Source organism: Phragmites australis, chromosome 3, assembly GCF_958298935.1.
Source record: "Phragmites australis chromosome 3, lpPhrAust1.1, whole genome shotgun sequence".
Taxonomy (NCBI): Eukaryota; Viridiplantae; Streptophyta; class Magnoliopsida; order Poales; family Poaceae; genus Phragmites; species Phragmites australis.
This window is the reverse complement of record NC_084923.1, coordinates 17,446,079-17,459,311: the sequence shown is the minus strand read 5'-3', so window position 1 is coordinate 17,459,311 and position 13,233 is coordinate 17,446,079. Positions and strand designations below refer to the sequence as shown.

Genomic DNA, 13,233 nt, shown 5'->3' with positions numbered 1-13,233 from the left:
AGACTTTAGTGTCGATTTGTATTAAAAACCAGTACTGATACTATCGGTATCAGTTTTTTTTACAAACCGACGTTGATAGTTCATATCAGTGCCGGTTCTTAGTAGTTTTACCATGGTTAGAGCGTGGGAGAGTAAGAACGGCAGTGATACACTTTCACTGTCGGTTTTTGCATAACCGGCAGTGATGAGGTGCTACTTATAGCTGGTTCTACAGTAGTGTGTCTTCCCTTTAATTTTCCTTTTGTTTCACTTCATTTCGAGAGAGGAGTAATATATATGCAAATGAAGCAGGATAACAACAGAAGAACAATAAGGTCACGTGAGTGCCCACTACTGCTCACCAGGCCGGAGACGACCCACCACTATATAGATATGGTCCGGGGATCGCGTTCTTCTTGGTCCTCCATTCAAGCTAAGCTGCTCCCACGCCCTATACCCACTTCTCTCTCTCTCTCTCTCTCTCTCTCTCTCTCTCTCTCTCTCTCTCTCTCTCTCTCTCTCTCTCTCTCTCTCTCTCTCTTCCATTGGGCTGTCAGGCCGTGTGACTTCGTAGTGTATGATAGAGAGAACCGAGGTGAGAGAGAGAGAGATGATGTCAAGGGAATGCAAGAAGGCTGCCGCTCTTCAGGAGAAGCTGAAAATCCTCCGCTCCATCACTCACTCCCATGCTGTAATATTCTTGCTTAATATATCTTGGCTCCATCTTTTTTTTCGAAATGTTTTCTTTTTGTTCTTCAGAATTCCAAACGCGAAAGCATCGATCACTTCTGCAATCTCCTCTTTCTTGCCCTGCTTTTTGAATGAATGAAAGATCAATTACATGATACGTGTTCAGTACCATGGCCACTCCCAGTTGAGCAATACATCTATAATCATGGACGCGTCGGAGTACATCAAGGAGCTGAAGCAGAAGGTCGTGAGGCTGAAACAGGAGATTGCCTGCGCGCAAGACGCGCTCAGACAAAACTCCTACCCGACGGTACGTAGATACTCACACCAATATGCATATGTGGAGACATACGCACAGAAATTAGGACCCATGTCTTGAGCACCGAGGGAGAGGACCTCCATCCAGGATTTTATTAAGAGTATGTTAAGCCTCGAATCCGGATCGGCTTAGTGGAATCGTGTTCGATTGACCATTAGTACCGTGAGAGGTTTGACTGAAATTAGGACCCATGCATATGGATGTACACACGATGGTAGTTCAGGTAGAAGTACTATTGATACTGCTAGCAGTGTTGACATGCCAACCAACTAATGATCGATGTATTGGATTCAGTCAGTAGGACCGGAGTGTAAGGCTCACATGCGTCAAGACCAGCTTCCGTGTCTGCGTTGTCCAGTTAGTAGGCTTTGATTAATCAATGATGAACTGGTGGATACATACGTGTGCAGGTGACCGTGGAAACTCTAGGAGGGCACGGGTTCCTCATCAACGTGTTCTCCGACAAGAGCTACCCAGGGCTGCTCGTCGCCGTCCTCGAAACCTTCGACGAGCTGGGCCTCAGCGTCCTCCAAGCCACCGCGTCCTGCGCAGACTCATTCCGCCTCGAAGCTGCAGGAGGAGAGGTGATTAAACCGATCCACAGATCAAATCTTCGAACACAATTCAGTTGCTGATTACCATGTCGAGATGAGGAATTAACGTATTTTATTCGGACCTGCAGAGCGTGGACGAGCACGTCGTGAAGCAAGCCGTCCTGCAGGCCATAAGGAGCTGCTCCGAGAGCGGCAGCGAGCACAGCGAGGAGTGAACGTGCACACGATCGATCAGCCTCGGCGTCGTCCTGCTAGAGCAATCTCCTCGACATTGCTTTGATCTGTTCTCCATTCTTTCTTTCTCTCCCTGCTTTATTTCTTTCTTTTTCATCTGCTGGTGGCGATGATATGCCTAGCTCCTGATTCGGTGAAGCAGCACCGTTTCCTGTGTAATAGTGGTAGGGGGCGTATCCTATTATAAAAGTAGTCTATATATGACAATATGATCATGCATGCGTGTAACAGATGATGCGAGGCTGGAAGCAAAGCTAAATAGCAGCTCACCAGCTTCCATATATCTATGCAGGTTAACATGTCCATATGCGCCCCTTCCTCCCACTGAACGATCACTCGACTGAACTATAATTTTAGGACACTGATCAAGCCCGAAGGCAGCAATTCCATGGCTACTGCCTTCCTGTGTTTCTTTTTTACTTGCCAACTCTCATGGTGCTACTGGTAGATCAGGTTAACATGTCCATTTTTACAAGTCGGTGTGCTCAGTTGTTGCGTCTAAAAAAAGAGCAGCTACGGGCTCCAAAAACGCAGGAAGGCAGCCAATGGGACGCCCCGATCTGGGCGTACGTGGTCATTCCTCTTTTCCAACAAGCAGCGCGTAGGTAGAGCTCGCGATCGAACTCACACGTCGTCGTCGCACCCAACGATCGATCGCATATTTGCAACGAAGGGAAGCGCGGTTAAAGCCGCCGTGCCATTTCTTTAGGGGACACGGCTACAAGAGGGCAGCCCCGACCATCCTGCTGTGCGGGCCATAGCTGCATCGATCGCTACAACGCTCTCGTGACAGACGCTCCGCCTCGCCTGTGACCCGCGAATCAGCCACCCGAGAGGAAGAGACAACCTGAGCGAGCATGGACGGATCGATGGATCCCCGGCTCCCGGTGGCACCCCGGACGACGTCGCGGCAGGACACACGCCCGCCCGCGCCGTGCCCATCGTTCATGAGGGAAACAGTCGGCTGCTCCGGCAGCCACCGAGACCGATCAGCATTGTACTCGGGTAGCTTGTCGCCTCCCGACACGGGGTGCCATGCTTCACCTGGCCCCGACGAACGAACCAACAGCTAGCGCAGCTAGGGCCGGCATCAGCCACGTGAAATCAACACAGAAATGCATGTTGGCTGGAATGGCACCATGCGAATAATATGAAGTTAACAGCAATGTACGCTGCTTCATGAACTGGAGATTTGCTATCTCAAAAAGAAGAAGAATGAATTGCATATTTGCAGTGGCCGTGAAGGCGAACAAGCGCAACTAATAGTGCAGAGGAAGTCTTTTTGTTGCCTGAATTCAATTGGTAAGTCTGCGATGCAAAGGAAGCAAAATCTCAATAATTTCAATCTGCAGGTTGTCCTGGTCTGATCAATCTCATGTTCTCATAATTGTTCCTGTGGGGGAGAACTGTAACTCCAGGTGCCTGCTTGGATAGGAAGGATTTAGAACCAAATCTCTAGGATTTATTTCAGCTATGAACTAAATCCTAGAAATTACTAGAACAACCCCCTCATCCAAACAGATGGTCACATTTTCAACCCAATAGTCAGGTAACTCCACTACACGGAAATGACTAAAGGAGAAAAATGGCATTCACTCCAGTGAACAAATCAATTTAGTTCATCGTCCACCTCGCCAGCAGCTTGGTAATGAAATTAGATGCTGCTAGCACTCTTTCTAGCCATCTTTACTCGGTCATAATCATCTTTCCATATTCTATAGGCCTCCCTAACTTCATTCAACTGCGAATCTGGCATGCCAGTGAATTGGTCCAAGTTCTCCACCCATTCTTCCCATGGAGGCATAGATGGATCCAAGAATTTTGCTAGCTCAGGCAAAAGAGCTGCTTTGTAGAATTCCTCAACCCCCTTCCTTATTTCTTCTGATTTGTTCAATGACTCGATCCCAGGGCGAACAATTCTTCCTTCCCGGTTCTTTGAGCAGAAACTGCTATCTCTAAGGATCAGAACTTCCGGAGGTGCTATTGGTAGAACGATTCTTGAGAACTTTGCAAGAGACAGTTCTATGATATCTTTGGGTAGTAATCCACGCTTCACTGCCACTGATGTTCCAACCATCTTCCGGATCTGAGGTCAAGAAAAAGAATAGCATGACTGCGAAGCCATAACTCCATGTGTGCATAATATTTTCAGTAATTGGCTATCAACAATCAATTTGCATTATGAACCACCCAAACAAACTGTTTTAACAATCATGTTACTTTACTTATCAGAAAGGGCTAGTTTCTTGACAATGAATACGGAGTACCACGGTTCAGAAATCGAAGATGCTACTTAATGAACTAGTTAGTAAGGAGGAAACTGTTTTAACAATCAGGTGTACTTCTCAGTGGGACTAGTTTCTTGACAGTGATATTATAATGGTGGTTGTTTATTGGAGGGAGGAGAGGAGGGGGATGGCGACCGTGGAGGTCGCCAGTGGCTATGGTGGGCGGCGGCTAGGGTTTGGGTGCAAGGAGGCGGTGGCATGAGAGAGAGAAGGCAAAAGTCGGCCAGGCGCCTGGATGGCAAGAAGAGTTTCACTTCTAATTCTTGCTTATCTCTTTATTGATGATTTGCCTCTCTTTATATAGAGAAACTAACTTAGCTCTTAAGTAATCTATTACAATTTAGAAAGTTCTGAAAAATCCTAATCTACTAAACAGCCAAGAAACAGTGTGGACCCGACAGTTGCTATAATACACGTAGGTGAACAGTACCCAGGGTGGCTTTTGGGCCGGTCAGCCATAGGCTGGATCTTAACTCAAAACATCTCTCCCCCCTTTCACTTGCAGCTTGTCCTCGAGCTGCTAATTGGGAAAAGCTTCGCATGCTGCAAAGTGGAGGCCATGGTTGAAGCCCGAGAAAGCCTCATGTTGAAGAACGAGTTCTGCTCCCATGCGGCTCCCTGGCGTGACGAGGAAGTGCCAGAGATGGTTGATGAAGTCCATTCATCTTGCTTTGATGTTTACGTCGGTGGCTTTGAGTCGAAGAAGCTTGTAGATGATTGCATCGCTATTGATGTAGGTGAAGGAGGTAGGCTCGGCGATGAGCGTGATGAAACCGTGGATCAAGGTGACGACGTCCTTGGAGATGTCGTAGAATCCCTTGAAGATGAATTGCAGTGTAGCAATCTCTTGTATCCACGTGCATCCTTGTCGTGCACATTGGAAGATTTTTGCAAGACAGAGTTAATGTGTTCTTTCTGGATGTTGATATTTGACATGCACCGATAGTCTGTCACATGCTGAGCAGGGGAATTGAATATCATGCACGCAACATACGATCCTTCTAGTTCCTATGAGAACGAGGCAAGCAGGTAGGCGATGAGGACCATTCCAAGAGCGATGAAGGACAGTTCCCATGAGAACGAGGCAAGCAGGTAGGCGATGAGGACTATCCCAAGAGCGGTGAAGATCCTAAAGATGAAGGATGGTGCGGTGCTGACCATCTGGACGATGGAGGCCTAAAATAGTATGATGCACCCCCTATGAAGGCTATCCTCATGGTCACCTGACAAGTCACACAATGCAGGGTCGTTGTCGTTGGAGTTGCCACTGACGAAGGTAAAGCCCGTGCAATTTCGATCTCCTACTGTATCATGGTTGCCAATGGGGACGTCAACCAACTTGTCGGCTGTAGATGAGGCAAACAGTCTTGTCATGAACATCGAGGCGTTGGTGACACCACTCGGATTTGTCCCTTGAAGATGCTACGCGCTCCTCCTGAGCACTATCATCGATTGTGACAGAGCCTCCTTCCCTAAGCACAACATCGAGGACAACAGGTGCAGCGTCAAAACCTATTGTGAGGAAGTCGTTGATGGAGGATGTCACTTGGATGTTGATGGCTGGCGTTGATTGGGGTGCGCGGCCTTGTCGAGCGTCGAGAATTGGTGTAGAACATCTAAAGATTAAGTTGTCAACAACAGGATGGGCGCAGTCATTGATCTTGATTGACTGCAGTAGAAGAGGAAAGTCGATCGACCCAACACGAAGGACACATGTTGTACGAAGGATACATGTTGTCCAAGCAGGGGAAAAAGCACGTCAGGAGGACACCTGGTGTTGTTGGGGTGGTGCTTGGTCGATTCGAAGTTGGTGAGGTATAAGCGGCGATGTCGTGGAACATGGAGATAGTTGCAACCTTGGAGCCTTCTCTCGCCATTGAAGGCGAGGTAGTCGGGGAGGGGTACCGCACGTAGCCGCTGTAGAAGGATGCAAACGGCGACGTACGGGATGGCGAAACTAAGGGCGTAGAGGACTCATTGTTGAAGGAGATGGTCGACGAGCGGAGGTAAGTGGTCACTGTCGAAGAGGTAGTGGGTGGCCCGAGAATTGACCCGACCACTTGTGGTGGAGGAGGCCTGATCAGGCAACTGGTTCACGCCACTGGGTATGGAAGACGTCGTCGAATTAGCGTCATTGTAGGGTCATTTGGTGCCAAGCTCAACGGTTTTCCACCTAAGGACTTACAGATCAATAGTGGTTCAGTGGCATCAAACACCCTAGGGCCTCCTGTCCTAAACATGAACTTAAAAGTGCATCTAGACCCCCTATGTGGGTCTTGGATAATTGATGATAAGAGATCAATGAACTAATGAAGTTTATGAACAGGTATTAATCTTATGGAAAAGTTAAAAGACGCTAGCAACCCTAAAAAAGGAAAAGAGAAGCGGCATGTCGCTACTCAATATATTTAAATTCATTTTATTTTTTAAATTGACTATATGTATGTCATACTATTAAGAGGGATGCATACAAATTAACTTGAAGATGTCTTAGTGTTCAAAATACCTATTTAGACTAATTATGAGAGACACAAGACACCCCTCGTACACCGGAATTTGCTAACAAGTCTTCTGTACCCAGAAGTTCCGAGTGCAATCCGGAAGTTCCGGGTAGCCGAAACCTCCGAGTGGGCTCCGGGCAAGGATGCTCGGTTTGGATTTTTTAATTTAACTCGAAAGTTCTGGATGGGTCCAAAACCTCTGAATTCTTGTGACTTTTACCGGATCATCCGGATGGAATTCTGGGTTAGGGTCCTCGGTTGCTGAGGTCACGTGCTAACCCGAAATTCTGGGTTAGGTCAGAATACACTGTAACGGTCAGATTTTGGGGGTTTGGTATAAATAACTCCTCACCCCCTCCACTCATTGAGTGTCGACCAAACTTGAGACAAAGACATTGAAAGCCCTTTAGAACTCCCCCCACTCACCTAAGCTTTAGTTTTTGAAAGGATTTAAGAGTAGAGTGAGCGATTGTAAGTGTGAGAGCTAGCAAGCTTCATCTCCAACCTTTGAGCACTTGGTTCATCATCAAGCCGATCGATTCCACATTTGTTACTCTTGGAGGTTTGCACTTCTAAACAGCTAGGCGTCACTTATGACCACCCAAGCTTGTGATGTCCCACAAGAAAGTTTGTGAAGGCCACTCCTTGCCTCCGTAAGGAAAGAGAACATTGAGTAAGCCTCAAACTTGATCTTCGCGGTCACTCGGTTGAGGAGCTCACAAAGAGCCAAGTCTCTTTTAACCCTTTCCCTTACCGAGCGACCACGAAGATTAAGCTTAGGGCTTATTCAATGTCCTCTTCCTTTTCGAAGGCAAGGAGAGACCTTCACAAACTTTCTTACAACACACCACAAGCTTGGGTGCTCACAAGTGATGCCTAGCCGTCTAGGAGGGTGAATCTTCAACAGTAACAAATGTGAAATCGACCAGCTTGATAATGAATCAAGTGCTCAAAGGTTGGAGATGAAGCTCACTAGCTCTCACACTTGCAATCCCTCACTCTACTCTCAAATCCTTTATAGAATTGAAGCTTAGGTGAGTAGGGAGAGCTCTAGAGAGCTTTCAATGTCTTTGTCTCGAGTTTGGTCGGTACTCAATGAGTGCAGGGGGTGAGAGGTTATTTATACCCAACCCCCCAAATTTGACCGTTATAGTGCATTTAGGTCTAACCCAAAACTTCCGGGTTAACATGTGATCTCAGCAACCAAGGACCCCAACCCGGAATTCCATCCTGAGGATCCAATAAAAGTCACCAGAATTCGGAGGTTCTGAAACCCATCCCGAACTTTCGGGTTAAATTAAAAAACCCAAACCGAGCACCTTTGCCCGGAGCCCATCCGGACGTTCCGGCTACCCAGAACTTCCGGATTGCACCTGGATCTTCTAGGTACAGAAGACTTGTTAGCAAACTTCGATGTACGAGGGATGTCTTATGTCTCATAATTAGTCTAAATAAGTACTTTGAGCACTGAGACATCTTCAAGTCAATCTGTACGTATCCCTCTTGATAGTACAACATATTCCCTCTTGATAGTACAACATATTTATACTCACATTCAAAAATAAAATGAATTTAAATCTATTGAATAGTCACATGCCGCTTCTCTTTTCCTTTTCCATGAGACTAATATCTGTCCATAAATTCATTAAACTTCATTAGTCCCTCGATCACTTGTCATCAATTATCAAAAACCCACATAAGGGGTCTAGATGCACTTTCATCTCCACCCGAAAGAGAAACCATACGCACTTCACCGCCCCCTGGCACTCCGCTTGCAGCTTCGCCTCGGCTGCAAGACCAGCGGCCGTGACCCCCTCTCGGATGACCTCGGGGTTGAAGTTAGGGTCACTGGTTAAGATGGAAGTGACAGATGTCGTAGAAGAAGATAGCGGTGGTAAAGAACTCGAAGAAAGGCGGCATGAGGCCCACCAAGTAGAATGAGACGAACAACACGATCTCACCCTAGCGGGAAGCGAGCACGTTATCCCCGGCGCGGTAACCCGAGTTAAGGCGGTGAGCAGACCGGCGTCGTACATCGTCTTCAGCCTCACCTCGTCGCACTTGGATCAGGGGAAGGCGGGCTCGCTGTTGGCGCGCGCCATCGGACGAAGTGGAGGATGCGACGAGGGCAAGAACGGAGACGGAAACAAATGGCTTTGAGTGCGAAGGCTTGGAGGCTAAGGAAGATGATGAAAGGATTTGTGAGGGAGCCGTGGGTACTCCAATTTAAAGGGTCGCCGTGGTACCTCAACCGTCACGGGGTCTGATCCGCGCGAAATTCAAAAGGTCGCGCGTGGGAACCGAAATTCCCTCGGGCCTGGCAACAATAATGTTTCTCTCCCATGTTTTCCTCTCTCCCACGTTTTTCTCTCCGGATGCTTAATCTCCCCTCAGAATACGATTTCCTGAGTCGACCACTATTGTGGGCTGCGTCGACGACGACCTAGGGTCCAAGTGGTGCGTTCAAACCCAACCACGACCACGTGGCATGCAGCAATCACTCCTTGGGCAAACTTATGATCACCTAGGGCCAAAGGGGTGCGATCAGACCCGTCCACGACCACGTTGCATGCAGCGATCACGGACCCCCACTGTGAACCACTCAATCCACCATACCCACGAGGGAGCTTGAGGGCTATTGTCGGTGTAATAGGTAAAGGGGACCCCACGAGGTGGGTCCCGCGCCGCCAGGTGTTAGCCAACAGTAGGTATTGTTAGAACCACGATCTCATCGCGTGACTAGGGCGAGGCTCATGCGACCAGACCCCTGGTCGCAAAACAAGATCCTGCGACCAGCCCTTGCTGGTCGCGGAGCAGGTGCTCACATAACCAGTCAAGTCTCATTTAATGCTGCCCACTCGAGTATTTTCCTTCCCCATGTGCTTGCTTTTAGCGAGGCATGATCGTTGAGTGGCGTGGTGTTGCAGTGACCCGTCACGTAGCATTTAATGTCGCGGGATGATTTGACAAGTGAGCGTGACAGGGTTCGGTGATGGTACAGGGCGTGCAGGACGACCAGAACGGAGTTGGCGTGCGTACCCACCATCATGATGAGCTAAGAATAGCTAGGTTTCGTCAGGCGTAGGTTTGTCATCTGTTTTGGTACGGTCCGTTTGTATGAACATCTTTTCTCCTGGTATATAAAGGGGTGAAGACCCTGCTTGTAAGAGGAGGAGAACACACTTTGTAACAAGTTCACCTAACTTATAAGACAATACTCAGGACGTAGGACTATTATCCCACGGAAGACCTGAACCTGGATAAATCCCTATGTTCTTGGGTCCAGTTTTATATAAATCTAATAGAAATGTAGATCAACGCGCCCATCGTCCGGTATACCCCGGATTCATTGTCAAGGATCATCCTCCGACAAATACATTAAAATAATATTTTCCCTAATCGTTTGCAGAGGGGTTATCACGTTGATAATGACTTCGTAATAGATTATACATACCTGATGTAGCATGAACGATACTCCGCATATGGTCAATTCCACAAATTGAATGCCTGATGAACTCTGCAACTCTCCACAGGAGCAGGTGATGATATCTCTGAAATGTGAAGCATTTAATCTATCACTTTCATCAGGCTCATGCAGCCACCTAGCTTGAATCTGCAGCCGGTTTTCAGAAAGTTTGGCAATATCCTTCATCATACAATTGTAGTTTGATGCACTAGAATCAATCGTTGACGAAACATTCAAGTTTTCTTCATCATGGTCTGAAGCAATGCTCTCATCAGAAGAACTTTCGTCCATACCTATTTCAGAGGACATGGACTTCGATGTCGAGATTGCTCCTTTGACCCTTTGGCGTCTTCCTGCTAGATCCTTCCTATACTTGGCACGGGCAGTGTAATTATGAAACGGATGGTTTCCCTACAAGTAGAGAGACAGTATAGTGAAGCATGTGTGCATGCAAAGTAATTGGATGAACAAAAACGTTTTTGATATTTCTTCCACTAATGTGTTGTGTAAAATACTATAGCATAACCAATAACTATTTAATGATAATTCAGGGAAATGTTCGCACCAGGACCATATTCAAGATATATATTGGGACGAAAGGGGGCGCATATGAAAAGTTAAATATCTTCAGGATCTAATTGGGCCTGGACTTCTACAAATTTGCATTAGGTTTAGAGAGTAGTCGTCTGGCAACTGTTACACAGAGAGTACACTCCCACTAATTCAGGTGTCACTGTCACCTAATTCTTACTTCTCAACTTCAATTTAGTCCAGCAGGAAGCCAAAGTTGTTTAACTGTCCAATGAGGTCATCCATCAGTTAAGTAATTGGAAACGACCTGGTAGCTACAGTAAACTACTGAAAAATGAACATGCTTGATTATGCCGCTTACTTCTCTGAGCATTCTCAATTGTGCCACTTAGGTCTCTCCAAGACAAAACTGGAGATAGACCTAAGCAACTCATGTGTATGCCAGACTAAAATTCAAGAAGGTCCGCAGACCAACTGGACAAGTCACATCTTTGATGACCTCTGATGCAATTTACTTACTAGAAAAACTCATGCTGTCATGCCTCCGTTCTTATTCTAACATATTTGTATGCCTCCCTAAACACATGTATGTTATCATACAATTCATGAAAGATATATCATATTCTTTTGCACAATACTACACAGAATGAATGAGCCACATTTAATCAGGCACATACCTCAAAGCCTTTCAATATGCTGTTGAATTCTGACAAGTGCTCTTGCACTTCCTCAGAGCTACAGCCATCTTTAATTCCAATAATTTCAGCAGGCAGAAGATAGAAGTACTCCCGGTATAAGCACTCCCTCCTTACATCAAAATTCCTACAACTCAATGTGCACCATATCATGATACACAAATAATTATTTAGGTATAATTCAATGAGTCATATGATATCAATTATTTCTGTAAAACAAAACAACCCCTTTACCTTTGTGCAGGCAACATACTGAAAACTCTGACATTGTTCGGTAAATTTGAGTTGATGAAACTGGCAAGAGCAATACCATCAGGATCATTCTGCCATGCTCTGTCAGGGATTTCCATTTTAAGGGAGATCATCGTAGCCAACGAGTGTACCTGAAATTAGTCCATTCTAAGCATGCATACAAGCCTCCGTTAGCCAAAAAAGGGAGAACACATTCTTCATAAAATTCAAGAAGTTGTATGGTTAAAGCCTACCCCTTTATCAGTTCGGCTACTCCTCTCCCACCCAACCTTTTGCAGTTTTCCATAATTACTCTCAAGAATGCCACCTGCCTTGAAGATGGCAGATTCCAAGACTGACTCAATGGCTGCAGAATGAGATCAGACGGATTAAACATCTCATACTGCCAATCCACCGTGATGGTACTTGACAAAAAGAACCAGGAGCAACTTTAGAACATCCATGATTCCGTATCCACATATAGAAGCTCACGATGGAAACGGCTATACCTGTTTGCTCATTAATGGCATTCCTGTCATGTGGTTTCAGCTTTCACAATCAACTTGCTATAGGATTACAAAACATCGCTCTGAAAGATCGAATCTTTCATGGGTACACTAAAATTAATTGCTAGGACTGCTCTGTGGGTGCTTTCAAAACAAATGAACAAGCATTCAAGGCAAGAATTAGAGCTCTAATGCACAGAACGACAAGCAAAAGTTCAATGCAACTAACACGAAAAGAGCCAGCTAGTTCTTCCAGGCACCAACGGTGCACCAAATTAAACTACACTAAGCAACCAGCAAATATACCACTTGCACAATTGGAGAGTCAAATTGCTTTGAGCAAACCATAAAAACTAATTGATCAAGTAGTAAGAACTCAAAACACACAAAGTGACCGCATAAAGTTTAGTGCTTACTCGAGTCCACGCTGAGCTCCCGCTGCTTTTGAAGGCCTGCCAAGAAAGCACATGCATTCAAATCAAAACTCCACACCAAGACTAACCCAGCCTTTCCATGGGGGGAAAGAAAAGCAGAGGAGTGAAACCTCGGTACTCGGTGCCGACGTAGCCGACGCGGAGCACGACCCTCTTCTTTCGCGCAGACTCCCACCTCATCCCGCTGCCTCCATCGTCGGCCGAGGTGTCAGGCGGAAACGGAGACGGAGACGGCGGTGGAGTGGCGGTGGCGGATGCGGAGGAGGAAATGCAGAGGGTGGTACGCAGGAGTCCAGGGTTCGCGCGCCTCGCGAGGAGAGCGGAGGAGATAGGTCTCCGGAGAACCCACCATGACGTCGCGGCGGCGGCGGCGGCAGCCATCAGGCGACCCACGCGGAACGGCTTGTAAATTGCAATGGGGGATAAGATTGAGAACTGAGAAGGGAGTGACCGAGTGGGCAAACGGAGAATTTTTTATATATTTTTTATTTATTAAGGGGCGACATCGTATTCTTACCTGTTGAACGGCAATAGTATCTACAATTTTTTAAACAGACGTATATTCTTGATAATATTAAATAAATAAAAAATAAATAAATTCTTATTAGCCTAGCGGTCAGCGAAATAAATAATAAAAAGATAAAGATCTTACTTGAACGGGTGAGACATTCACGTCGCTCGTTTAGCGGGCGAGAAATTGATCTCGTCCGCTAAACGAGCAATGCATACATATAATTTTTATTTTTTTAATATAACTTTTTTATACAATAATTTAAAAAATAGTACATATTCATTTGACAAGAAA

The 13,233-nt window shown here is 46.3% G+C and overlaps 2 protein-coding genes across 3 annotated transcripts; one reads left to right on the top strand and one right to left on the bottom strand.

The window, feature by feature from the left end:
- Nucleotides 1-351: 351 nt before the first annotated feature.
- On the top strand, nt 352-2,059 carry LOC133912472 (uncharacterized). 2 transcript variants are annotated; one of them, XM_062355225.1, is made up of 4 exons: nt 352-670; nt 854-979; nt 1,399-1,572; nt 1,671-2,059. In XM_062355225.1, the coding sequence occupies exons 1-4, from the start codon at nt 557-559 to the stop codon at nt 1,755-1,757; spliced, it is 501 nt and encodes a 166-aa protein (XP_062211209.1). In that variant the 5' UTR covers nt 352-556; the 3' UTR covers nt 1,758-2,059. The 2 variants fall into 2 exon arrangements, with proteins under 2 accessions (XP_062211209.1, XP_062211208.1); XM_062355224.1 differs by having other exon boundaries at nt 367-670; nt 836-979.
- Nucleotides 2,060-3,097: 1,038 nt separating this feature from the next.
- On the bottom strand, nt 3,098-12,863 carry LOC133912471 (putative tRNA pseudouridine synthase). Its single transcript, XM_062355223.1, has 7 exons — nt 12,539-12,863; nt 12,411-12,446; nt 11,743-11,855; nt 11,492-11,640; nt 11,240-11,384; nt 10,020-10,442; nt 3,098-3,862 (listed from the first exon to the last, which is right to left on the bottom strand). Exons 1-7 carry the CDS (start codon nt 12,807-12,809, stop codon nt 3,431-3,433), a joined length of 1,569 nt encoding a protein of 522 aa, XP_062211207.1. The 5' UTR covers nt 12,810-12,863; the 3' UTR covers nt 3,098-3,430.
- Between the last annotated feature and the right edge of the window lie 370 nt (nt 12,864-13,233).